Source organism: Muntiacus reevesi, chromosome 20, assembly GCF_963930625.1.
Source record: "Muntiacus reevesi chromosome 20, mMunRee1.1, whole genome shotgun sequence".
NCBI classification, from domain to species: Eukaryota; Metazoa; Chordata; class Mammalia; order Artiodactyla; family Cervidae; genus Muntiacus; species Muntiacus reevesi.
The window spans coordinates 29,866,572-29,893,817 of record NC_089268.1 but is presented as its reverse complement, the minus strand read 5'-3'; the positions used below and the strand labels follow the sequence as shown (position 1 = coordinate 29,893,817).

General features: G+C 45.0%; 2 protein-coding genes across 8 annotated transcripts; one reads left to right on the top strand and one right to left on the bottom strand.

Annotated features, from left to right (window-relative positions):
- Positions 1-182: 182 nt before the first annotated feature.
- ZFP57 (ZFP57 zinc finger protein) lies at positions 183-22,747 on the bottom strand. Of its 6 annotated transcripts, none has more exons than XM_065911981.1 (6): positions 22,062-22,747; positions 18,403-18,478; positions 6,706-7,195; positions 6,126-6,252; positions 5,363-5,467; positions 183-4,501 (listed from the first exon to the last, which is right to left on the bottom strand). In XM_065911981.1, exons 3-6 carry the CDS (start codon positions 6,889-6,891, stop codon positions 3,192-3,194), a joined length of 1,728 nt encoding a protein of 575 aa, XP_065768053.1. In that variant the 5' UTR covers positions 6,892-7,195; positions 18,403-18,478; positions 22,062-22,747; the 3' UTR covers positions 183-3,191. The 6 variants fall into 6 exon arrangements, with proteins under 6 accessions (XP_065768053.1, XP_065768057.1, XP_065768058.1 ...); XM_065911985.1 differs by having other exon boundaries at positions 5,363-5,443; XM_065911986.1 differs by lacking the exon at positions 5,363-5,467.
- Positions 22,748-22,797: 50 nt separating this feature from the next.
- Positions 22,798-27,112, top strand: POLR1H (RNA polymerase I subunit H). 2 transcript variants are annotated; one of them, XM_065912433.1, is made up of 5 exons: positions 22,798-22,903; positions 23,083-23,237; positions 23,477-23,577; positions 23,974-24,083; positions 25,910-27,105. In XM_065912433.1, the coding sequence occupies exons 2-5, from the start codon at positions 23,102-23,104 to the stop codon at positions 25,932-25,934; spliced, it is 372 nt and encodes a 123-aa protein (XP_065768505.1). In that variant the 5' UTR covers positions 22,798-22,903; positions 23,083-23,101; the 3' UTR covers positions 25,935-27,105. The 2 variants fall into 2 exon arrangements, with proteins under 2 accessions (XP_065768505.1, XP_065768506.1); XM_065912434.1 differs by lacking the exon at positions 22,798-22,903 and having other exon boundaries at positions 23,068-23,237; positions 25,910-27,112.
- The last annotated feature ends 134 nt before the right edge of the window (positions 27,113-27,246 follow it).

Sequence of the window (27,246 nt, the reverse complement as noted above, 5' to 3'; positions counted from 1 at the left end):
GAAATAACAACTCACTTCAGTATTCTTGCCTGGAAAACCCCACAGACAAGAGGGACCAGGCGGGCTACAGTCCATGGGTCGGAAAGAGTTGGACATGACTGAGCTTACAAGCACACACTTTCCTGTGTGGTACTATAACTAACAGCTTCCCAATGTTAACTCATTCTAGGAATTACAAATAGTTTACATACATGATTTATTTTTTCAGGAATTACAAAGGAGAGGTAAACAGAGCCTTTGCACATCAATTTGATGTCTAGTTGGGGAAGTGATACATACACATAAATTAACTGGCGAACGAAAGTACATATACATCATTGACAAATCACAAGGAAAAATGAGTTCATGAGTGCAGAATAAGTAACTGACTCCTTGGGGAAGACTTCGTGGGGGAAGTGAAGACACCCCCCCTAGAATGTTGGCCTGGACTTCCCTGGCAGTCCACTGCGGAAGACTCTGCACGTCCACTGTAGGGGGATATGGGTTTGATCCCTGGTGGGGGAACTAAGATCCTGCATGCCACACAGCAGGGGAAAAAAAAAAAGGTTGGCCCAAGGCCATGGTTTCTGTCCTTTTTGTTCACTGCAGATCATCTAGTGTCTAAGGACAATGCCTACAACAGAAGGGCACCCAAATACTTGTTGAGTGGATGTTGCAGAAATTTTAATATAGTCCCTGCCCTGAGCAGCCTTCCCCAACAGCCTTTGCTTCTGAAGGCTGGAGGTGTCCCTGACTCCACCCTGGCATTTAATCAGTGTGTAGAAAAAAACACAGTCTCCAACTCAAAGGGGAGGACCAAGATCTTTGTTTTATAGAATTCAAATAACAAAGGTCTTAACTCTGTACTCTTCAATAGTCTGGTGAAGCCTCATGAACCTCTCCCTTCCCAGAATGTTTTGAAATGTACACATAAAATACAACACATATGATTACAAAGAATACCATTGTTTTGAAAGTTATTGCAATATAAACAAATTTGTGATTAAAGTAACCAATGTTTCTTTAAATAACAAAACTATAGATTAAATAATAAAATGTAGTGGCAAGTCTAACAATCTGGTATTTCAAAACATTGATAAACAGTATTTTAAGACTTCAGAAACAACTCTGATGGGAATGCTGTTTCCACTGGTGATTAAGTCACAGGTACCACTGATAACTGATTTGTTACCTACAGTCCTTTTTCAGGAAGAAAAAGCTAAATTCAGTTCGAAGTTAGTGAAAATAAAAATGTAGTGCTTTTCTCATGCAAATTCATGAACTCCCTGGATTCTATCTAAACTATTCTGGGACCCAGGTTAAGAACCCCCAATCCCAAAGAAAGGCAATAATAAACGGATGGGGTGGGGGGAACACATGTTAATGCTGTTTGTTTTGTGGCAAATAATTCAGATCCCCACTTCCTGATGGTGCCCTGCTGGAAGATAACCCTGTTTGTCATCGTGCCGGTTCTCGGACCCCTGGTGGCCTTGATCATCTGCTATAACTGGCTACACCGCAGACTAGCAGGTGCAGTGTTGGGGCCCCAGACGGGACCGCTGAGCTGCAGGGACCAAGCCAGCCCTGAACGGGAAACATAAAGAGGGTGGATGGGAGCAGGGTTCAAGATTCAGAGCCGGAATGTCCTTCCTGCTCTGTCCCCGTGGCCAACCCCAGGCTCCTCAGAGAATCCAAGAAGTGAACCACTTATTGAGATCTGAGGGCTGTCTTAGTGGAAGGGGGGAAGGGCATGACTACAAAGTCCACAGGGAGGATGTGGGAGGAGCCAGTCATCTTCTGCTCATCACCTATTTCTCTTTGTTTTCAGGGCAATTTCTTGAAGAGCTAAGTAAGTTTTCTTCACTTTCTTATAAGCTGAGAGCAAAACAGAGAGAGAGCAGCAGCAAGGGGAAGAGGGGGCTACTGAGGGATCAAAATCCAAGAGGAAAGGACAGGACTGGCAAGCCTGGGTGGAGGGATGTCTCCTGGGCGATGGGAGCTGAAGGCGCTCTAATCTGCTGCCTGATCTGCCCCAGCTATGAGCCCCACTATCAAGAATCCCACTCCTACTGCCTCCTTTCCCAATCGTTCATTCGTTCCCTCCAGCAGCTGCTCTGGGCCTCACCTCTGATGCTGGGTGACTCCTCAGGGTCTGTCTTCTCTCTGGTTTAACAGTTTCATGACAGAAAATGTTGACAGCTTTTTCAAGTTATTTTCTCCTCCTTCTAGGAAACCCCTTCTGAAGGACACCGCATCTTGGCTGAGATGCAGAAGAGCCTGGCTGGTCCAAGGATCAGTCCTTGGGGATGTCACATCCATTGAGTTGCACGTTCACTGGCCTCCCTCTTCGCTGCGGGGACATTGCAATCTGCACTTCAGGAATGCTCTGAATTCCAAACAGGATCGACTTCTCTTCTGTCATTACCTTGTCTGTCCCCTTCCCCAGCTCCTTCCTTCCTCTCCCGCTTTTTGCTGCCCACATCGTTCTGCTCCTTGGTTTGTCTTCCACCCGGAAGTCCTCTCGGGCTACAGCCAGGCAGGTGTTCTTCTGTCAGAGGACACCTGTGCTGCAGAGTAACAAAGACAAGAGAGTCTCTGACATGAAATGGAGACCAGGAACCTCCTCGTTGCAAATTACAACACATCAGCTTTGCAAATGGTGGTCATTTCTTCCAAGATCTCAGCCCTGGTAGGCAGAGCTGAGGAGTGTGAAGGGTTGAAGAGAAGGTGCAGGAAAAGTCCACAATATCCAAGAGAGAGCCAAGTGACCTGCAGAGTGAGGACCTGGGGAGAAACCCAGAGTGCTGGCCAGAGCTCCATCTTGCCTGGGCGGCTCAGCGAGGAGCCAGGGGAGCAAGGGATGAGAAGGGAGCAACACGCCTGCTTTCAAACACCTCCCTTCTACTTCCACACCCCTCCAGAAGGGCCCCTCAGACTTCCCATTCTCTCATCCTTTCCCTCCCATCTTCATACCTATTGAAGATCCACTGTCTTTTTGAACAATTACTACTTGATGGTCTATCAGACACAAAGAAACAAGCTAGGTGCTAATTAATAACAATACAAGTTTCCAAGTGCCACTTCTTGTCCCCTTTCCTTTCTGTATGTCCTCCACTATCCCCTCACCTCTCTTCCTCTATCCCAGTCTCCTTACCCTGGAGGTCATTCCTCTGGAAAACCAAACAGAGAAAGACCTCGGGCGGACAGGCCATTCATTTCCCTTCCAAGACTTTCACTGCCTTCTCTGCTTTTTTTCTTCTGCGTGCCTTTTCCTCTCCCTTCCCCCCCTTTCCTAAGGGTCTAGATCCAGGAGAAAGATCCATTTCCTTCCCTGCCACAGCAGAGCCATTGGGAAAGAAGCCGAGCCACTGACCCAGGATGGCCCAGCACTTGTGGGGACTGCCCAAGAACAGCCCCTTGCTTCTGTATCCCCCCCAGTGACCCAAAAGGTCCTCTTTCTCCCCAAAGCAGACGTCGCAGATAGGGCAACAGTAGATCCTCTGCTTCCAATGAGTCTGCTGGTGCCGGATCAACCCGGAGAATAAAGTGAAGGACTTGCCACAGTGGAAGCAGCGGTTGGACTGCTCTGTGAAATGGACCTTCTGATGACTGGAGAGACGGGTTTCCTTGCTAAAAGTCAAGGGACAATGAGGGCAAGAGAAGACCTTGCGTCTTGAAGGCTTCTCTGGGTGAGAGTTGGACTTGGTGTTCAGCCGGGTGACTCGCATGTTGGCTGCCAGGGTCCTGGTCACAGGCTCCGGGCCTGGGGTTCTGGTCACAGGCTCCGGGCCTGGGGTTCTGGTCACAGGCTCCGGGGCCGTAATAACTGGGGCCTGAGCTCTCACGGTGGTTACCAGGTTCTTGGTGGCAGGTGCCTGGTTCCTGTCTATTGACGGCTGGGGCTGAGTCTGGGGACCCTTGGTTTTAAGTGTGGGTCCTTGGGTTGCAGCCACTGGTGAGTGGTTCCCTGTTGCTGGCCCCTGTAATCCAGCTCTGGTATCCGGAGTCCTCACAATATGCTTCTGGTTTCCAGCCCCCAGTTTCTGGCCTTGGTGAGTCTTCTGGTGGCGTTTGAGCTCAGACTGGTCCCGGAAGCACTTCCCACAGAAGGGGCACGCGTGCGGCCGGTAGCCCATATGGACACGGCGGTGACGGCTCAGTCCAGAAGCGTCGCAGTAGGTCTTGCCACAGAGCGAGCAGCGGAAGGGCCTCTCCCTGAGTTGCTTGCGCCGGCTGGAGCTGAGGTCCTTGGGGTTCTGGAAGGACTTCCCACACTGGGCGCTGTTGTGAACAAGCTGGTGGTTGTAGAGGCTGGAGCGCTTGCTGAAGCACTTGCCACAGGTGTGACAGGTAAAGGCTGGCCGAGCCCAGGATTCTGGCAACGCTGGTGTCTTGTCCGGGGACCCAGCTGGAGGAGAGGTTGGGCCTGAGCCTCTGTGAGCAAGGGAGGCCTTCTTGTCATCAACAGTCCCTTCATCTCCCAAACTCTGACTCTGTTCTTGGCATCCTTCCTTCTTGCCTCCTGGAGGGAACAAGAAGAAAGATGGGATTCATCATGACAGCCCTGACACAGCTCTCTGCTCAGTCCACACTGTTTCCTCTCCCACCCGACATTCACCCTCTCTCTTACACCTCAGAGACCAGAGATAAGAATAAACTTTTGGGTTTTCAAATTAAAAGCAAATAAAAATTTAACTGGAATCTTCCAACAATATCAGAGATCAAAATTTTAACCACATTTCTTGAAATCCATTTCTTTTCATTTTCTTGTTTCAATAACTGAAGTATAGTTTATTTACAATATGTGCTAATTCCTCTCATTTTCTTTTTTTTTTTTTTTCCTCTCATTTTCAATACTGATCAAACTCCCAGATACCCCAGATACCCACAGGTGACCTCATAATATATCATGAGGATTGGGACACTTGGGTGACCAGAGGTGCTATTAAGAATCAAGCTAAGGTGAGAAGCGTAAACCAGAACTGTCCTGGCAAACCAGGAGTGGGGTCAGCTCAGACTTAAATTTCTCTCAAGTCCTTATTCTACTCTCAGGAACAAGTCATCCTTAGTCCAACTCAGCATCAAGCTTATCTCCCATCCCTTTCTTTTTCTCCTGGGAAGGACTTTTTAATCAAGAGGCTATCGCTGTCATAAGCAACTGACATGGAATCTCTCTGTCTCTGGAAACTGAAGATATTCACTCATCCCAAAAGGCTCAGATACTCATCTTCTTGAAGCCAGGGGATTTGAGCAGATGATGTCCAGGCAGGAAGCATGCAAGCTAGGACCAGGTATACAGAGCCCTGTTCCTCTTAGGCATTTCCATCCTCCTGAGGCATGTCCTGGGCCCTTTTCACCCTCCTCTCTCTTTTGCAATTCTCACCTGAATGAAAGCCTTCTTCATTCGGGGAACAGAGATCTGCTTCCCACTGTTTCTCTTCTTGCTCAAGCTTGGCGATCAGATCTAGATTAGACAGAAAGATTCCGTCTGGGGAATGGGAAGGAGAGGAAGAGCTGAGGTTCCAGGCTCAGCCCCTTCACACCTCATGGGGACAACAGGCTCCCTTCTTACATATCTGTGGTTTAAGAGCCATAATCTGGGACACTTAAGTGCTAGGAGACACGCAATAGGCCAGATTCCAGATTCCAACAAAGTGCCGGGTACATAAGTGAGTGAGTGAATGAGTGAGTGAGTGAAAGTCGCTCAGTCGTGACTCTTTGCGACCCCATGGACTATACAGTCCATGGAATTCTCCAGGATAAAATACTGGAGTGGGTAGCCTTTCCCTTCTCCAGGGGATCTTCCCAACCCAGGGATCAAACCCAGGTCTCCCGCACTGAGGGCAGATTCTTTACCAGCTGAGCCACCAGGGAAGACAAGTGGCTCAGTAAATACTGGCTGGATGAATAGGCAGATTTGCATTCTTTGAAAACATTGTTATCATGTTACAAGTGCTATCTTGGCCTTCATGCAAGCTTTCATTCCTTCTTTCACCCTGAGCCTAGTAACCCAGATCTTTCCCACCTGGAACATAATCAAAACCAAGGATCAGTGAAGATAATTGTGAGCTGATCTACCTATCCAGGGAAACCAGATGTCCCAAAGGCCTAGGACAGAGAGCTTGTGAGGAACTCCAGTCTCTTACCCACAGACATCAGGTTTCTGACAGTCTCTGATATAACATCCTGGTAGAGGACCCTCTGACTGGCATCTAGACATTTCCACTCTTCCTGGGTGAAGGTCACTGCCACATCCTCAAAGGTGACTGGCTTCTGGAAGAAGAGGAAAGATTCAGAGAGTTTGTATACAGACAGACAGACATCCAGTCTAAAGGTTCAGAACACTAAGAGAAAAGGAAAACCATGGGAGGAGGGAAGAAATAGGAAAAGACAAGTACAAAATCAGCAACTTTAATGTACAAACAGGAAAGGAAGGGTGGAGAGGAAGGGAGAACAATGCAGGGGGAGAAGGGAGGGGTATGTACTGAATGTACAAGTGGGAAGGATGAAAGGCTGCCACTCTGATGAATTTCAGCAAGTAGTCCTTGAAGGATTCCAGGCTGGTGTGGAATCTGAAAAAAGGACTCAAAGCCCCTTCTCCTGGATGCTTTTCAGCTTGGAACTCTCTGAGATTCCATTTGGTCTGCAGACAGGATAATGGATGAAAGAGCTCCTGGAGTCCAGGACCCAGGCCCTCCCTCCCTCCCTCTGGCTCGGTCTCCTCACCTTCACCCACATCTTCCACCAGCACTCTCCCTTCTGGGCTTTCAGCAGGTCCTCCTCATCCATCTGAGGGAGCAGCTTCTGTACAGGTTCCACTGGCTTCGGCTGGTCAGACACCTTCTCTTCCATGCTGCCTGTTTTTAGCTTTATCCATGCCTGGCCTGGCCCCCAAGGCTGACTAGGCTCCATCCTGGGGCTATCTACCTTCCAGCGACTGAGCAGATTAGAGAGACTTGGCCAAGGCCTTTGCAAAGGGTTTGAACTGGCCTCCTGTGTCAAAGGTATCTGCTCCAGGGGGGTATCTTCCTTTTTTGTTCTGCTGTCCAAACTCTCCTCATTCACAACTGAGACCTTTGATTCCCTTCAAGCCCCACAGAGTGCAGGGACCTGGTCCCCCCTTGGCTCAGCAGTCACTCTTCAGTAATGCCAGCTCTGCAGGTATCGTCTGCCTTCTGCTTCACCCCGCTTCTAGCTGCTGCCCACCTCCAGGAACCTAAGGTCAGAGAGAAACAAAACTTATCAGCAAGAGGGGGAATGAGGAATAACAGCTTCCTAATTTGGTCAGGAAACACCAAGAGTTATTGAACCCCTGATTTGTACCTAAAACTTCTCAGTACTGCCTCATGAGGTCATGATTAATAACCCCATTTTAAGTAATCTAAAGTACAGAGAGGCTAGGTAATGTGCTCAGGGATGCTCCCAGTCCACAGCAGAGTTAAGTGTTCAAAGTCTGGACTCTATCACCGAGGACAAGATTCCCGCTGTTCCAAAGCCCCCTCTAGGGTGTCAGTATGGTGCATATGCCTGAGGTAACTAACCAGCCCTGGTTCTGTCACAAACAGCCTTGTGCAAGTGTCTTCATTTTCATGTGGTTTTACTGTAAAATAAGATTAAAGGAGACTCTCTAAGATCCCATCTAAGATGATTCTGCGATTTTTTAATACATACAGATCCTTGTAAAGAATGATAAGGGAGGGACTTTCCCTGTTGGTCTGGTGGTTAAAAGTCCAGGCTTGATCCCTGATGGGAATCCTGCATGCCCCGCAGCAGAGTTAGTTTAACGACAGTTTAAAAAAAAAAGAAAGAAAGAAAGAAAGGTAACAGCCCAACAACCAACACTTACACAGGGCTCCCAGGGAGCCAGCGCTGGAGCTGCGATCCAACCGGGGAAGTTCCTGCTCTGCCCAAACATGGCGGAACTCCCACCTCCTCCTGCGGACTGCCACTCACCCCGCTAGGCCTCCCTCCAGATGGAATGAATGGAATGAAAAGAATGAAGACTTAAACCTGTTGACGTTCTTCCTTTCACTTTTTTGAAAGGTGGTAGAATTGAAAAAGCCAGAAAGGCAAAGGGCGTTCAACGTTGAAGTTAATAGGATTGCTAAAAAGAAAGCTAACAGGAAAGGTGCTTTTCCTAGGAGGTGAAGTTGGTCCCTCCCTCCCTTCCCTTCAAGCCCATCCACAATCAAGCGGTGAGATGGTGCACGTCTGGATTATTCTCCTGCTAGCCCGTGGAACACAGTAAAAGTAACACTTCAAAAGTCTCTATAATCGTATCCTCAAAGTTCTGGCTCTCTTGTTTTCCCTCAGGAAAGACCGACCCTTGTTAAGTCTTTCTCAAAAGCATTTGCTGGGGGTGGTGGCCAGGGGCGCTCGGTCCAGATTCTAGGCTGGCTGGCTGGTTTGGGGAGAGAGCATGACTATGGAGTCTGAATTTCTGGCCGCTGCCGCCTGCCCCTGGCACGTTGACCTCGACAGTACTTTCTATATCCACTCGCCCCAGAGCTCAAACCGGTTGGCCGGCTAGTGCAAGGCGGCTGGGATAACTTATGACTCTAGGCGCAGACCTGTTTATCAGTTCAGGGCCCGTCCCCGCCCTTCCAAGAACGTAAACCCCTCGAGGGAATGTGTCGCCATTTTCCAGTGCTCTGAGTCCACCGGATCTCTAACCCCAAACCCGTCCATTGTTTCCCGTAGCGATTCTGAGAACCACTGAAACCCCCAACACACCCTCCAGGCTTCGGGGGTCCGCCCTCGCCGCTGCTTCAGCCACTGGAGTTTTCTGCCCTCCGGCCAGGCAGAACGACCCTCGGGCCTTCGCCCTTCTCATCCGGTCTTCGGGTCTCTGCTCGGTCCTAGCTCTGGCGGGTCAAATCGCGGGCCCACGGCGCTCACCTCCGGCCACTGCGCGCCGGGCCTCGGACCCCAGCCTCGGAGGCTCAAGCGGGCAGGGACGGAGTTTCGCTCACGATTGCGTGGCCCGCTCCTCAATACCCACTGAACGGGTCCCGCTGACGGGAACTGCACTGGCCGATGCCCGTCTGCCCCGAAACCTCGTTGCTGGGGCCCCGACTTTTTCAACACGTGCTAGCAGCCAGTGCTCTGGGCCGAATCCCCAGGGAGTGAGTGGTCGCTGCACCGGGCCCCACCCTGAGTAGTCCAGGTTTCCCCAGGGGACCCCAGGGCTTGGAAACTCCGCCAGGACTCCGGGCGCGATGCTCCCCTCGCCTGCCGAGGTCAGGGGCGGAAGACCGCGGGACATACCTTTCACTAGCCTCCACCACCGCGAGCTCAACTCCCCGCTGCCCTTACTCACCCGCCGCTGCCGAGGACCGGGGCTCCAGGACGTAGGACTTCCGGTGGGCCAGCGGCTAGCCGCTCCAACCCAGCGCAAGTGTACCGGGCGCCCGCGACCCCGCCCCGGCCCTGCCAGGGCCCCGTCCCGGCCCCGCTCTCCTCGCCGGTTTCCGCAGGCCCACCGCGTACCGTGCCCGGTTTGGCTTGTGGGACCGCCAAAGTCAAGAGTTCAAAACAATCTAGGAAGCTTGAAAGAAAAAGGAACCGCCCACCCCCACTAGCCCGTCCCTCCTACCAATTGTAGCTGCTGGTTCCACCCAGGGCTAGGATCTCATTCCCAGTCTTAATTCACTCTTGAGGGGAAAGGGGTTGAATTATTTCTGATGAAAACACACAATTGGGCTACCCAGGTAGCTCATTGGTAAAGAATATGTTAGTAGCTCGATCGTCTCCGACTCTTTGTGACCCCATGGACCAGGCTCCTCTGTCCGTGGAATTCTCCAGGCAAGAATACAGAAGTGGGTTACCATTCATTTCTCTAGGGGATCTTCCTGACCCAACGATCTAACCCGCCTCTCCTGAAATGGCAGGCGGGTTCTTTACCACTGTAGCTGAGATGGTAAAGAATCTGCCTGCAATGCAGGAGACCTGGGTTTGATCCCTGGGTTGCGAAGATACCCTAGACAAGGAAATGGCAACGAACTCCAGTATTCTTACCTGGAAAAATCTCATGAATGGAGGAGCCAGGCTACAGTCCATGGGGTCACTAAAGAGTCTAACAGGAACAGTAAACTTCCAGATGTTCAAACTGGTTTTAGAAAAGGCAGAGGAACCAGAGATCAAATTGCCAACATCCTATGGATCACTGAAAAAGCAAGAGAGTTCCAGAAAAACATCCATTTCTGCTTTATTGACTATGCCAAAGCCTTTGACTGTGTGGATCACAATAAACTGTGGAAAATTCTGAAAGAGATGGGAATACCAGACCACCTGACCTGCGTCTTGAGAAACCTGTATGCAGGCCAGGAAGCAACAGTTAGAACTGGACATGGAACAACAGACTGGTTCCAAATAGGAAAAGGAGTATGTCAAGGCTGTATATTGTCACCATGCTTATTTAACTTATATGCAGAGTACATCAAGAGAAACGCTGGGCTGGAGGAAGCACAAGCTGGAATCAAGATTGCCGGGAGAAATATCAATAACCTCAGATATGCAGATGACACCACCCTTATGGCAGAAAGTGAAGAACTAAAGAGTCTCTTGATGAAAGTGAAAGAGGAGAGTGAAAAAGTTGGCTTAAACCTCACTCTTCAGAAAACTAAGATCATGGCATCTGGTCCCATCACTTCATGGCAAATAGATGGGGAAACAGTGGAAACAGTGGCTGACTTTATTTTTCTGGACTCCAAAATCACTGCAGATGGTGACTGCAGCCATGAAATTAAAAGACGCTTACTCCTTGGAAGGAAAGTTATGACCAACCTAGACAGCATATTAAAAAGCAGAGCACCACTTACTTTGCCAACACAGGTCTGTCTAGTCAAGGCTATGGTTTTTCCAGTAGTCATGTATGGATGTGAGAGTAGGACTATAAAGAAAGCTGAGCGCCTAAGAATTGATGCTTTTGAACTGTGGTATTGGAGAAGACTCTTGAGAGTCCCTTGGACCGCAAGGAGATCCAACCAGTCCATCCTAAAGGAAATCAGTCCTGAATAGTCATTGGTAGGACTGATGTTGAAGCTGAAACTCCAATACTTTGGCCACCTGATTCGAAGAGCTGACTCATTTGAAAAGACCCTGATGCTGGGAAAGATTGAGGGCAGGAGGAGAAGGGGACAACAGAGGATGAGATGGTTGGATGGCATCACCAGTTCAATGGACATGGGTTTGGGTGGACTCCGGGAGTTGGTGATGGACAGGGAGGCCTGGCATGCTGTGGTTTGTGGGGTTGCAAAGAGTTGGACACGACTGAGCGACTGGACTGAACTGAACTGATTTATGTTTTGGCTGTACCAGGTCTTTTAGTTGCAGCACTCATCATCTTTATTATTAATAGTTGTAGCATGTGGGATCTAGTTCCCAGATCAGGGATCGAACCCAGTCCCCCTGCATTGAGAGCACAGAGTCTTAGCAACTGGACCACCAGGGAAGTCCCTAGATATAGGTTTTAAACCTGAGTATTCCCAAGGTACCTGAACCAGTGATCTGCCTTTGCAGACAGATGATGCATGGGGGCAGGCTGAGGAGGCACCCACAGAGTCAGATGGATATAGTAGGCTGGTGGAGATGCTGGTGCAGGCAGCCTGTGTTCAGTGGCACCCCTTAGGGTTTTGGACCTGCCACCTTCCTAACATGGTTACTGGGTACACTTTTCTTTTTTTGAAAAGCCACATCAGCTTGCTACTGGGCTCCTATTGAAACTAAACACATAACACATGGAGGCCCTCGGACACTCTTACTTAACATTCACATTTGGGGGTAGGTCAACTTGGACTCAGGATCTCCTGGAGTAGGATATGGCAACCCACTCCAGTATTCTTGCCTGAAGAATCCCATGGTCAGAGCAGCCTGGCGGGCTACCGTCCCTGGGGTTGCAAACAGTCAGACATGCTACAACTTGGACTCAACTTCTGACAAAGTGGAAAGGATTTAATAATCCCCACTTGGAAATGGTATATTTAGGATGTGGCTGACCTGGCCTCAACATCTCTACTTTACATGAAAAAGTGGCAGATATCCCTCTGGGGAAAACTTCACCCCCTACTCTGCCAACTGAAGCAGAGCTGCTGGTTCATGTGGCTCTCAGTTCACAGAGATTTCCCTAAATGTATGGCCCTGGTTCACTGTGGTTCAGCTAAGCTGATTCAGCCTCCCTGGCTGAATCAGCCATTCAGTCTCATTGCCAGTGATGCAGAGCCAAAAATGGCTGTTGTCAGTCCTCTTGGTGGGCAGAACTCAAGGCCATTTCGTAGCTCTCACCAATAATCCCTTTGATCAACCTTCCTGTAGTCTTACTGCCTCTTGGGCTGTTGCCAACCTATTTGGTCTGCCGCTTGAAAACTAGACTGGTTAGGCATCTCTCTTTGGAGCTGGAAACTGTGGAAATAAATCATAAATGCTTATCTAACCATGGAGAAAGTTCATCCTTAGGTAGGTTGATAAGGAGCCCAGGGCCCAAGAGGAGGAAGGGGTCTGAGGCTCTCAAGGAGGAGAAAAGGACAAACTTTTTTCTACATTGCTTTGTCTTAGTCAATATAACAATGTACCTTGCTCTAGGACAAGTTTCTCCTTAACAAGAACCTTCTGACTAATCTTGTTATCTTAAGATGTATGTTGTGGGAATGCCTCTGGTAAGACCCTTTACTGTAATAAGGTATATAGCTCCCTTGCAAAGACTGGTGAGCGTGGGCACTCTCCACCCCCTTCTGATGTCTATGTCAGAAGTTTTCTCTGTCCCTTTTTATATTTTAATAAAACTCTGCTACACAAAAGTTCTTGAGTGATCAGCCTGGTCCCTGGTCCTGAAGCTAAATCTTCTTCAGAGACCACAACTCTGACATCATTCATTCATCGTAAGCTACCACCATCTGGGTCACTCAGGTGAATGCACACAGAATAAGTCTAGTCTCTGATGGGGTTGATTAATCAAGCTGCAGGTGGAAACATGTTTTGTCAACTGCCTCCCCTGCTGCCCGAGTCCATCATCACACCAGACATGGCAAGATATTCACCATCATCAACTAGGCACAAAGTAAAGCAGTCAGATTTTTTTTCAACGTTTATTTACTTAATTTGGCTGCGCTGGGTCTTAGTTGTGGTCTTTGTTGCTGCATGGCACGCGGGATCTTTAGTTGCAGCATGTGAACTCTTAGCTGCTCCAAGTGGGATCTAGCTCTCTGACAGGGATTGAACTCTGGACCCCCAGATTGGGAGCTTGGAGTCTTAGCCACTGAACCACCAGGGAAGTCCCAGGACCCAGTTTCTGATTTGGACTTGTGACTACTGTCAAAGGTTGACTTGTCTTACCATGACTGAGGCCACACAGCATGGGGCATTTTCCACACCTGCTCCTGGCAGATGGGCTTCATTGGCTCTTTGAGCCCCTCAAGGGCTATTAGTGGTGTCTCTTGAGTGTTGACACTTTAGGGTGTGTGTGTGCTAAGTTGCTTCAGTCATGTTTGACTCAGTGTGACCCTATGGACTACAGCCCACCAGGCTCCTCTGTCCATGGGACTCTCCAAGCAAAAATACTGGAATGGCTTGCCATGTCCTCATCCAGGGGATCTTCCAAACCCAGGGATTAAATCTGCATCACCTATGGCTCCAGCATTGCAGACAGATTTTTTTTTACCCCCAGAGACACTGGGGAAGCCCACACTTTAGGGTACAGTGCTGTTATTCTAGTCCAGCCTCCTCCATCCATACCATTGAAACTAATGTGTCGTTGTTTTGGCTTTCCAGAAAACACAACTTTGATCTGTATAATTCTGATTTCTCTCATACATGTAAGTAGATAGGGGGGTGTGTGTGTGTGTGTGTGTGTGTGTGTGTGTGTGTGTGTGTGTGTGTGTGTGTGTGTGTGTGTGTGTGTGTGTGTGTGTGTGTGTGTGTGTGTGTGTGTGTGTGCACTCAGTTGTGTCCAACTCTTTATGACTCCTTAACTATAGCCTACCAGGCTCCTCCATCCATGGAATTTTCCAGACAAGAATACTGGAGCAGGTTGCTATTTCCTACTCCTCGGTTTCTTTCTGACCCAGGGACTGGACTCACAACTCTTGTGTATCTTGCTTTGGCAGGTGGATTCTTTACCACTGTGCCACCTGGGAAGGCCTCACACAACATGATGTGCCTTTTATTGCAAAGCCACTTGACAATGGGATGATAGTCAAGGTATCAATCAATTTTTTATGTTTCCTACCACATTAATATTTTAAAATGCCACATATTCAGACTTATTCTAATTTGTAAGACTTTACCTCTATTTAAAATACACCAGCCTTGTACATCTTACATCCTGAGGCTCATTTTTCAAGCCACTATGATGTTCATGGTTAGAGATAATATCAGGCATGCTTTAATGAATTAAAATCTTATCTCATGTTAAGTGACTCAGTATGAGGGTTATAGTAATTATCTGCTTTGTCTCCTGCTCTGTGACCTGATAATCTCTGTTTCTATTTTGGACTTTCTAAAAAAAAAATATATATATATATATATATATATCTCTGCATCAGTTCTTACTTGTGGCATATAGGATCTTTGATCTTTTAGTTGCAACATGTGGAATCTAGTTCCCAGACCACGAATTGAACTCAGGTCCCCTGCACTGGGAGCAAGAAGTCTTAGCCACTAGACCACCAAGGAAGTACCTAGTTTGGACTTTCTTAAACCCTCAACTGTCAGCTCAGCTCAGCCTAAGACTCAGAACTTGTTTGATCCTAAGTGGAGACCAATTCACTAGTTTGGATCTGTCAGTGCTTCTATTCATATTCCAGTGTTTTATCCTGAGTCTTATGACTGCTTGCTTATCTTGTTCCTTTGGTACTTTACTCCAGTTTCTTAAACAGGTCCCACTGTGCCCTACCTGATCTCCAGCTTCTCAGGACTGCTCTTCTCTGGTCTCTCGTTTTCTATGTACTGCATTCCTACCCTTAAATTCTTGACTCCTCTTGCTGCCAAATGCCTATTGGGTCTTCTGCTGTTGTTGGCACATTCTTCTCTTCATTCCACCCTTAACTGTTCATTGGATATAGCCACATGGAGCTCTTTGCTGATGACTCAGCAGAAAGGGATTTGGTGGACGGATGGGCACTGAAGCCAGAATGCAGGGAGCCAGTATAGACTTTCTAAAGAGACTTTACTATGAAGGAGTGCAGATAAATAGCAAAGTAGCTTATTTATTCTTTTTTTACATTTTTTAATTAAAAAAATTTTTTTGGTCATGCCACTCAGCTTTTGGGATTTTAGTTCCCTGACCAGGACCTCAGCAGTGAGAGCACGGAGTCTTAACTACTGAACTGCCAGGGAATTTCTGCACATAGAAGCTTGTTTAGATGGGAGAGATTTGAGTACATTTACAGGTCAAAAGGATGGTCCAACAGTGAATATCTGCATGGTAAACAATTACCGACAGCTATGTATCAGGTTACTTTTCTACCCCACGCAACTCAAATGGTTTATCATTACTCTAGTGATTTGGATTTCTAAGTCTTTTGCTTCTTGCATGCTGATGATCCACATTTTTGCAAGGTATATAATCTAAAACTGTGACATGAAGATGGAAGATTAGAGAACAACAGGACAAAAAAGTCTGCATAAGGCAAATCAGGTGGGTAGGAATAAGATTTTGGTAGGTGTCCTGGTCACATTCCAAAAGGAGCAAGGGGAGGGCGAGTTCCTGAACCCAATTTAAGCAACTTCAATCACCTCATGTCCACATAGAAGTTGCCTACAGTAATTTTTTAATCTCTTTGTGGGGTTAAGGAGCATCTCAAATATAAAGGAAACTAAACTGATACTAAGGTAAGTGATCTATTATACCTGCAGATATTGTTAAAGGCAAAAAACAGACTGTGGGATTGAGGTCTAACACAAGAGTTATATTTATCTGGCACCATGCTGTACAACATGGTGGTCACTTGCCACATGTAGCAATTTTAAATCAATGCAAATGAAATAAAATGAAAAACTCAGTCCCTCGGTTGCACTAGCCACATTTCAAATGCTCAGTAGCCACATGTGGAAACCACTACTGTATTGAAGAGCAAAGCTATAGAAGAGTTACATCACCACAGAAAGATCTATCGACAGTGCTGATCTAGCAATATCTGCATTTTTGTAAAGGGTGTCCTGCTGATACAAAAGGGTAGGCATCAGGACGATCACAACTGAAGTATAATATTCCTTAGGCCATCCAGTTTCCATTTTTCGGCTTCTCTATTCACCAATTCTGAACCCCAAATTTACCAACTTTTGGAAGGATCTCTATTTGAGAGAAGGTGAGTTGGGTTACCTCTAAGTGAATCCAGACATTGGGAAGGTCTTGTTTAAGTGGGTGATAGAAACTGACAAAATATGGAGCTGGCAGAAATAAGAGAGATTACTACAACTTTATACTCTGACCTTCTTCCTCACTCTGCTCACCTAGGTTAGATGTCCCTCCTCTGTACACACCTAGACATACCTCTGTCATAACCCTATTTTATTATCTGTTCATAGAGTGATCTATGCCATTAGCTGTAAACCGGCTAAGAGCAAGAATTTCTTTTAATTCATCTCAGTACCTAACAATGCCTGGCACATAGAAGGTTCTCAAAATTAAGTTTCTCATACAAATAAATTACATGGTATAAGTTAGACTTTTACAGCCTGGTTTGTATTTCCCTGATAAAGATATGAATAGAAAACAAAAAAACTGCATGGTGACCTACAGCAATCTCAAGATACCCTTTGAGGCTGAGGGTAGGAGGAATGGAAGAGGCAGATTAGAACAATTCCTTATTCACCATCTCTGCCCAACCCAGGTCTTTCCAAATGGAAAACCCAATATTTATGAAATATCTGATACATGCTACTGTTTCACAAAAATGAAATCCTCTTATAAATGCTAGGAACTATTATTTTCCAACTTTACAGATTAGTAATGAACATCAAAAGGATAAGCAACTTGAACAAACACAAGGCAATGAAAAATAGCCAAGCTGGTTTTAAACTCCAGAACTATCTGACACTTCTGTATAAATGAGAAAAACGTCACTGAACCCTGTGGAACAGAACCAGCATTAAAAAAAAAAAGTGTGTGTGGCGGGGGGAGTTACTCAGTTTTCCAGGGTCTCTCATGTATATAAGTTATTAAACTTTTGTTTGATTTCTCCTATTTAAAAAATAAAGGTTCATTTAAGAGACATGATCTCATCATGAAAGCACTGAATCTTTTATTTTTCCTATTTGACTTCTCAAAAAGGGTGGCATAGTTAAGAATCTTCTTTGAAGTGGCTTGATCATTGTGTTATTTTCTTCTCTATTCTGAGACTTTTCCATCAGAACATTCACTTTAATCCGACTGCTACCGCATGGCTGGAAAAGTGGGTATGCAATAACACTTTCGTACTCTTTTATCTCTTTCTTTATGCTCTTTATGCTCTCACACTTCTCACGAACAGGAGGTTGGCTCTGGTCTTTTCTCAAGATTCTTTCCTTGAGTTTTTGCTCTACAAGTTCTCTCCCTCGAATCATGCGTTCTCGGTGATCTTTAATCTGTATCTGTTCTCTCTCATTTACCTGCTTTCTTCTCTGTGTGTTCTGGATGCCATGCTCTTCCGGCACAATTCTGGGAAATTTTATTTCACTAGAGTGTGGTGTTGATTGTTTAAATGTTTTACTCTTAAACTCTCTGACCTGTCCACCTCGATGTATGTGCCTTTCTATGTGTTTCATTTCTCTCTCGGGTAGCAAATAAAACCGTTTCTGTCTCTCTATGCTTTGGGTTGTTTTTCCCTCCAATCTCTTCTTGATTTCACTGCCTTTCTCTTGTTCTTTCACCATTTCCATTATTCTTTTATTATAATAAGACTCCGCTTTGGCAAGCCAGTAGTCAAGGGAAAGCCCTTGCTCCCTACAGCGTATTTCATACTCCTCTTGATATTTTTTAATTATCAGTTGTTTTGCTTCTGATGTATGTACGCCACCTAGATTCTGTCAAGGTGAGGTGCAGAATTTTGTAATATGACCATCTTTTTACTTTGAACATATTTAAACAGGAGCCTATTCTCATTATTGACACCAAGAAAGGACCATGGTGGGGGTGGAGGTGGGGGAAGAAAGGACCATGGTCTGTCATTAACTTTGGAGTAACAGGGATTTTACTTCCATCACTCCTAGGTGAGCCTGCAAGCTCTCAAAGTTGGTGTTCTTACCACCAAAATCAATAACTAGTTGTTTAGTTTTTTTTAAATAGTGTTGGGAGTTTTGAAAATAATACTTTTGTTTTGCAAGTAAAGATTAAGCTGGAAAATATTTGCCAGTGTGGACATATTACCGCAAAGTGCCAGTAGGATTTTAAACCTAACTTTCCTTCTTCTAGTCTTTTCAAACAGTATGATGTTAGGATGATTTATTTACCAATATTTTTTTCTCCAGTGGAGACTGTTGACCTTCTGCAATCCTAGGGTCTTTTGATACTTTAGCCCAGGCCAATCTGTAAGATAAAAAAGCAAAGGTAAAACATAAGATGGGAGATGTCAGAACAAATTTGCTCTCATATCAACTGAATCAAAAGAATCCAATTATTTTGACCAAGGCCAAGGATATTTCCCTCAGAAAGAAAACACCTGGGAATAGGTAGGACTACAACAGGGCCATTTTCTGATGAGAAACCATGACATTCCTATGGTGACAAATAATGAAAACTCTTTTAAAAATAAGGACATATAAATAAGAGCATACAGTCATCCCTCAGTATTTGTGGACCACTCTCCCCACCAATGTCCCTTGGTTCCAGGACCTGCTTCCTCCAGATACCAAAATCCATGTGCTAATCCCTTATATAAAATGATATCATATCTGCATATAACCTTGGCACATCCTCCCACATACCTTAAATTATCTCTCAATTACTTATAATACCTACTACAATGTAGACAGTTGTAAATACAATGTAAATACTATGTAACAGTTGCCACTAAGTGGCAAGTTCAAGTTTAGCTTTTGGGAACTTTCCATAATTCTGGTTTCCCTGAGTATTTTCCATCCACAATTGAATCTGTGGAAGGGAAACCTCCAATATAGAGGGCCAAGTGTAATCCTCTCATATAAACTTAAAAGCATACTTCTCCTGTGGACTCAACATGAACCATTCTGAATCTTGCACCAGGGACTGGGCATGGGAAGAGACGGGCTCCTTGGTGAAGTGTTGCCCAAGCTCATTTACGACATACTGCTCAGTCCGGCTTCCTCCTTTGTCTTCTGGGATAAGTCTAGACTTCGGTGTTACCGGTTCATTCTCTTTGTACAGTTTCTTGAGCCGGGCCCTCTCTGCCTCTATCACCACATACAGCATCTCTGCCCTATAATCTTTTGTTCTGAAATTCTGTTCTTATTTGTTCACTCTCTGTTTGCCTGCCTTATTCTGCCAGTCATTCTTTAACCTAAATCCATTGAGACTATTCCCTGTTGATCCACTAGGGATGAGAATCTAGGGTCACTCTGGGTTTATTTACAGGACAAGCTGATGGCAACACAAGTGAAGACTACCAACTTTCTGTGTGTCGTCTCTGGTCTAATCTGAGTTTACTGTGAGGTCATATTTAAGCCACTAAGGATGCCTGGCATCTCATCTCTGTGCCTTTATTTATACCATTTATGGTTTACACAGCATAGGCTTTGAAGCCGTATAGGGCTATGCCTGAATCCTAATTCCACCATTTCCCAGGTGTGTGACTCAGGGCAGGTAACTCAGTCTCTCTCTCAATCAGTTTCCTCATCTATAAAACTATAAGACAAAAATTTGTCTCTTGGAGTTATAACGAACAAATGAGAATTAAAGATCCTGGCACAATGCTTTATATATGGTAAGTTCTCAATAAATGGCAGTTGTCCATCCTCCTCAGGTCAAGACTTGACCATAAAATCTGCCCAGTCTTCTCTATGTAACAGCAATTTTTGCCTCCCTATGAACATAATATTTTTTACTTCTACAACTCATTTGAAAATCAATCCTGGTTTCCACTGTGATATCTGTATCCATATATCACTTTTAACATTTTGATGCTGAAATTCAGACTCATAGAGTAGGAGCTATAATTTTTTTAATCTACAAATACACAAATATATCTATCATATTAGAAAGGATCTGATATCAAATATTGGATCTCATTAACCTCTTGGGCATATTCTTACTTGCCTGACTACATATACTTATTTTGAGATTTTAAAAATATGACCACCTTTTATTTCTGTGTACACAGTACCTAGCACAGTACCTAACATTAGAGTCTGTAATTCCAAGTCTCAAAATTAATGATTTGTTGATTGGTGATTATCCTCACCACAGAATATGAGCATCATCTTCTCTCACATTTTGCATAATATAGTATCTTTTTATTGAAACATTTAATAAATAGCCCTCCTTGAAGTACACAGGCATATCTGTTTGTTTATTCCTTTCCTGGGCTCTCACATTTTGTCCTGTAAGTGTACTTGCATTGCATTCTAATTATTCATTTGTATTCCTTAAGGTCAGAGACACAGTTTTTAGCTTGACAGCCACAATTTCAGCTCAAAGACTGGCATATGTGCTTAATAAATACGAACGGAACAGACTGTTGAGCTTGTGTTGGGAAAGAGTCATGCCTTATAATGCTTAGTTACTTTGCTGCGTTAGGACAGTATTCAACTCATTGTGGATCTTCACTGAGTTTTGTCAATGCAGCCATGAAATTAAAAGACGCTTACTCCTTGGAAGGAAAGTTATGACCAACCTAGACAGCATATTAAAAAGCAGAGACATTACTTTGCCAATAATGGTCCATCTAGTCAAGGCTATGGTTTTTCCAGTAGTCATGTATGGATGTGAGAGTTGGACTATAAAGAAAGCTAAATGCCAAAGAATTGATGCTTTTGAACTGTGGTGTTGGAGAAGACTCTTGAGAGTCCCTTGGACTGCAAGGAGATCCAACCAGACCATCCTAAAGGAGATCAGTCCTGGGTGTTCATTGGAAGGGAGGACTGATGTTGAAGCTGAGACTCCAATATTTTGGCCACCTGATGCGAAGAGCTGACTCATTTGAAAAGACCCTGATGCTGGGAAAGATTGAGGGCAGGAGGAGAAGGGGACGACAGAGGATGAGATGGTTGGATGGCATCACTGACTCAATGGACATGAGTTTGGGTAAACTCCGGGAGTTGGTGATGGACAGGGAGGCCTGGCGTGCTGCGGTTCATGGGGTCGCAGAGAGTCAGACACGACTGAGCAGCTGAAATGATACTGAAAGGGAAAGCTGGACTAATTTCAATTTCTATTTTCAAAGGAGACAGACACACAGAGAAGAGAGAATAAAAACTTGCCAACCATCATGGGCTCAGCAGATCTCTCCTTGTAAGACAAATTATTATGGGGCTTGTCACTTTCTAGTAGATTGCTCAGTTTTAACCCTCTCACTAGTTTGTGTGTTTCCATTATTGCAGAGAGTAGCGGATCAAAACCTCTCTAGGAGTGACCACAGCTGGTTCTCTTTCAAACAGGAGAAAATAGTGATGGCTCCAGAACTTTCACACATAAGCAGCTTAGCACAGCTATGAGGTTGAGAGGGGGTGGGTGGACTGGGAGAGAACTAAGAAACTCATCTAGAAGCTGTCCCTTGAGGACGACAAGATTCTACACTTTAGATTGTAGGTTCCAGATGAATTAAAATAGCAAGACTTTTAAGACACTTGTCCTCATGTTTTATAAAAGATCAGGGATATGTCAACTCTCCATCTAATGGATGCAATGATGATGTAGAGCTGGCCGGAAGGGAGGCGGGGGACAAGGTGGAAGGGGTCCGCAACTGAAAGCAAACCTCGACAGTCGTCGTCGCAAGGCTGCGCCCTTGACTAATGCTAACCTCCCTCATCTGACAGGCATCTAAAGAAGAAGAAGTCTTCTGTTCCACTACCTTCAAAGTCTTGAGCCCCTTCCTAAGTGTCCTACTTCATCCCTGCTTCCTTTCTTTCCTAGTGACTAGGCATTCCTCCTCCGCCTTCACTCTCTCCACTTAATGCCCCGTAAGAGGTCGACTCACCCCTTCCAAAGGCCCAGTTCAGTTCAGTCGCTCAATCGTGTCGGACTCCTTTTTGCGACCCCATGGACTGCAGCACGCCAGGCTTCCCTGTCCATCACCAACTCCCGGAGCTTGCTCAAACTCACGTCCATCGAGTCGGTGATGCCATCTAGCCACCTCATCCTCTGTCCTCCCCTTCTCCTCCTGCCTTCAATCTTTCTCAGCATGAGGGTCTTTTCCAGTAAGTCAGTTCTTCGCATCAGGTGGCCAGAATATTGGAGTTTCAGCTTCAGCATCAGTACTTCCAGTGAATATTCAGGACTGATTTCCTTTAGGCTTGACTGGTTTGATCTCCTTGCAGTCCAAGGGACTCTCAAGAGTCTTCTCCAACACCACGGTTGAAAAGCATCAATTCTTCTTCGCCAAGGGCCCAGCACGCGAGCCAGGCGGTGCTCCGCAGAGCGCCCTTGCTTGCATCGCGAGGTCTGAGGAGCGCTAGAACTGTAACTCCCAGAATGTTTCGCTTTGTTTTTTTTTTTTTTTTAAACAACAACAACTCAGGAACAGAGGAAGTTGTAGTTCCTAGAACTGGGTACTGAGGGGGAAAACAACCGGTGGCTCAGCTTCAATCACCTGTTTTCTTATCCAACGCCACAAAACCAGCCTGAAGGTAGCGCTACAACCTTCCTTCAGAGAGGTTCCTCTCCCTCCGGGGACCAAGACTGCGATTAATTATGACGTAACAGCCAATCGACAGACCGGAAGACGGGGCGCTCTAGCCCGCCCTGCTCTCGCTACTCCGCTGCAGCGTAGAGCCGGCGTTCTAGCTCGCGGAGTTGGCTTCCTCTTCTCGCCTGTCCTAGGTAAGCCCCCAAGTCGAAGTACCGGACCCCGGCTTGAAATTCTGGATATATGGGCTTCTTGGTCTTAGAGGCACAGGCGTACGTGGGAGAAGGACTCGAGTTCTGTATGCGTAGGTCCAAGGACAGAATAGGGGAGGGGAGGGAGCGACTCTCTTTTGTTAGCAATCTCTCCTTCCCAGCCCTCGACCATCCACCGTCATGGACCTCGCCGGCATCTGCTCCAGCTTTCAGTCGGACTTGGATTTCTGCCCAGATTGCGGCTCGGTCCTGCCTCTGCCCGGGGCTCAGGATGCGGTCGCCTGTATCCGCTGTGGCTTCTCCATCAACGTGCGAGGTAAGGGGCTTGTACGCAGCGACCCCGGCCGGGGGCCCAGCGTGAAAGAGTCAATGGCTTGAGGACCCTAATATCGGTTGGATTGAAGAGGGGGACCCTGAAGCAGAGAATCAGGCACTTTTGGCCTTGGGTCGAAACCTGAAGGGAAGAATATAAGGCCCCCAAGTCCTAACCGAGAGGGAGTTATGGGTGTCAGCCCTCCTGACTGTCTCCACAACCAGTTCTTACTGCTTGCGCAGACTTTGAGGGGAAAGTTGTGAAGACCTCAGTTGTGTTTAACAAACTGAGGACAGCCATGCCTTTGTCGATGGAGGAAGGACCTGAGTTCCAGGGACCCGTGGTGAGTGAATGACATCGAGGACTGACCCCATCAAAGGAGGGTGGCAAAGAAATGGAGGGGCGATTGCTCAAATCTGGAGAGTTTTGTACCCAATTCCAAGAGGGAAGGGTGTGTGCTATGCTGAGTTGTGTCTGACTCTTTGCGACCCCGAGGACTGTAGCCTGCCAGGCTCTTCTGTCCATGAAATTTTCCAGGTAAGAATACTGGAGCGGATTGCCATTTCCTCCTCCAGGGGATCTTCCCGAGCCAGGGATGGAGCCCGCGTCAGGCGGATTCTTTACCACTGCGCCTCTAAGAGGGAAGAGGGGTCTTTAAAACATCAGAGTCTGGAGAGTGTGACAGCCCGATGTCTGTGAGCGGAAAGGGGAATTATTAATCCCACCAGTTGCTTCCCAGGTTGACAGGCGCTGCTCTCGATGTGGGCACGAGGGAATGGCGTACCACACCAGGCAGATGCGATCAGCGGATGAAGGGCAGACCGTCTTCTACACCTGTACCAACTGCAAGTGCGTATCCTCTCCCTCCTATCTGCCCTTTCTCGGTCTGTTTGCGACCTAAATAAATCCAGTGATTTGCTTTTTGTACTGAATAAACAGTTGTGTTCTTTGGTCCCACCCCTCTCTTCTGTACAGTTGAAATAATAGGGAAATTTGTAGTCGTTTTTTATTTTAGAAAATTACACTTTTCTTATCCTTTTTATACTTGGTGAATTAAACCTTTTAAGATATTTAAAAGGAAAGAAAAAAAATACAGAAGGCAAATGTTGCTTGATGATCTGGGTATTACTTACTGTTGCATCTTCCACTGTACTCAAGGTAGTTTTACTTTGGTGAGAATTAGTCATGGGTGATTTAAAGAACATGATTTTCTGAATAGTTTTGAGAACTCCCCTTTGTCTTTCGTGTTCTGTGGTTTCACTACAGTATATCTGGATGTGACTTTCTTTTGTTTATCATGTTTAGGATCTGTTGGGCTTTCTGAAAGTAAAGATTGATTTTTTTTTTCTTTTCCATCAACCTTGGAAAATTATCTGCCATATCTCATTGAATATTGCCTTTACCTATTTCTCATTAATTAATTGCTTATTAGACTTTACCCACTACTCCATTTCTCTCACCCTTTCATAATTTTCCATCTATTTTCTCTTTATATTGCTTCTGGGTAAATTCTTCTGGTTTTTCTTCCACTTCACTAATTCTGTCTTCAGTTTATGTGAGTTATTGTTACTTAAAAAATTTTTTTTTGAGTTCTGCTTATTTTTCAAGTCTCCTCAATCATTTTTAATAATTCATGATTCTTTAATCCTAAAATTATTTTTAATTCTTACATATATTATATTTAAATATATTAAGCATGATATTTATATTCTGTGTCTCCTAATTCTCATACCCATAGTTTTTACAGGTCTGATGCTGCCATTATTCCTGCAGACTTTCTCATGGTGCTTTTTTTGTTTTGTAATTTTTTAATATAGGCTCAGATTTTTTAGAATTTGGACTATGGAATTCTTTGAGGCCTGGAGTGAAAACTATATTCTTAGCATGTGTGTTCCTCTTCAGGTGCCCTGAAGCACTACCAAGCTGGAATGACTTTAAATAAATTCTCAACTTCATGTGTTTGGGCTGCAAATCCAATGTAAGGCCAGCTTTTGATTAGAAATTCTAGAGGGAAATTTTTAATTTTTTCTCCCTCTACCTAGTGAGACAGTCAAATTCCTCTTCTGCAGAGTTGGATTTTTTTTTTTCTTGTTCACTTTTATACACAGGTGTAGCCCTTTGGGGGTTTCAAACTTATTCAGAATATCTCCTATCAGATATTGTAGGCTTGTCTCTGGTTCACTCATGTGGCTATCAAAACAGCAAGGGCACCAGCTTACCAGGGGCTTCAGTTTTAATGTACCTGTCTAGATTCCTGGTTTTATATAGTTTCACTCAGTGTGAGATTGCCTTTACTTTCTTGTCTTCTCATCAATGGATTAAAAATATTTATAGTTAGAAATGCCTTTGGGGAGTATTTCTCAGCCTGGCCTATTTATTTTCTTAACATTTTTTTTTAAGTGACCAGTTTTTCATTTTTATGAGGTCTAGTTTATTTGTTCCTCTTTTATGACTAGTGCTTTTTGTTTTCCTAAGAAGTCTTGACTTAATTCATAATTTGCAAGATACATTTTTAATCCCAGCATTTTTAATTGTCTTGAATTTGTGGAGGGTTTTTAGGGGAGCTAGTCCTCTATGGTCATAAATGAAAGTCCTTCCTTGATTATTTCTTTCATCTTACACTGCTAGTACCTCTTCCTTTGGTCAAATATAACAAGTCCTTTCTTTCTCTATAGGTTCCAAGAGAAGGAAGATTCTTGATTTTTTTCCTGAGCGACTCAGCAATCCTTTTCTTACTTGGAAGCTGAAGGATATTGGGTTCTTAGGTCCTTTGTCCATCTCCCGATTGCAGTATTCTGCTCTCAGAGGAAAAGCAGATCGTCATGTGTGGATTACCATTGTCCCCAGAGTACTCCTACTCTAATTGAGTGTTCTTATTAAAGTTATATTTTTCTACAAGAGCCAGACATACGTATGTTATTTATAATCTATCTTGTTCCAAAAGAAATTTATATTAGCTTAGAGAGATATATTCATTTTCTCAACAAATGTATCAGTGACAAAAAAGAAATATAAATTAGTACAGCAGAAAGAAAAAGGGGGGGAAAAAATTAAAAACTAGGATAAAAAAATGGAGCCAGGAATGAGGCTAATACATAAAAAGGCAATTATAAGTATTCCCTCGTTAGCTAAATCTTATTTGGTTCCTGAGTTTAGGGAAACAAAAAGTGGGAGTTTGGATAGTGAGCTTCAACAGAAAGCTCTGAATCAGATTCATTTGATATGTAAGTTTGAACAATAAAATCTACACTCAAAGACACAAGTGGACATTCTGGAAATTTTTTTATTGCTCTTGAGATAATGTTTTATATATATATATATGTATACACACATTTTTTTACATTGTAAATCAACAGGAATCCCACTCCACAATGATTTATTTTAATGGGCTTTACTCTACATGCTGAGTCGTAGCTTACTTTTTTCAGTTTGAGCCAAAAACTTTAAAGGCAAACAAATATTTAGTCCAGGCACAATCAGCATATTCAAATTTCAGCCTGGGAATTAGTATTCCTGCATTCTTTGGTTTAAGTAGTGACTAGAAGATGGCAGTCATGATTATCTTACAGTTGTGTGGCCCTTTCTATTTTGGGAGTTCTCATGAGTTTGAGCAAGCCCCAGGAGTTGATGGACATGGAAGCCTGGCTTGCTGCAGTCCAATGGGTCACAGAGAGTTGGATACGACTGAGCGATTGAACTGAACTGATATGCTATCCATGGCAACTTAGACAGATGGGCAAGACAGTTTCCTCCGCTGTATATTTGAACATTTCTGATAATTGACTTTACTGCCACACTCCTGAAATCTAATAAAATCTGTTCATGTCTCTGCTCTACTTTAAGCCTTTCACTGACTGGATAAAGCCCAGGTTTCTTGTAAAGTTTACAGGGCCTCATAACCACGTCTACCTGTCAGTCAACTGAAACTCCTTACATCCCTGCAATACAGGAATCCATTTTCTTCAGTACACACAAGTACTTTATAAGCTGCTTTCTTTATCTAAAAAAGTCA

Excerpts from the sequence above, each read along its gene's own strand:
- ZFP57 (XM_065911981.1), bottom strand. The coding sequence starts at position 6,891 with ATGGAGCCTAGTCAGCCTTGGGGGCCAGGCCAGGCATGGATAAAGCTA. Across the intron at positions 6,253-6,705 it reads GGTGGAAGATGTGGGTGAAG|AAGCCAGTCACCTTTGAGGA; the intron begins GTGAGGAGACCG and ends CTCTTCTTCCAG. Across the intron at positions 4,502-5,362 it reads TGAAGAAGGCTTTCATTCAG|GAGGCAAGAAGGAAGGATGC; the intron begins GTGAGAATTGCA and ends TGTTCCCTCCAG.
- POLR1H (XM_065912434.1), top strand. The coding sequence starts at position 23,102 with ATGGACCTCGCCGGCATCTGCTCCAGCTTTCAGTCGGACTTGGATTTC. Across the intron at positions 23,238-23,476 it reads CTTCTCCATCAACGTGCGAG|ACTTTGAGGGGAAAGTTGTG; the intron begins GTAAGGGGCTTG and ends CTGCTTGCGCAG. Across the intron at positions 23,578-23,973 it reads CTGAGTTCCAGGGACCCGTG|GTTGACAGGCGCTGCTCTCG; the intron begins GTGAGTGAATGA and ends GTTGCTTCCCAG.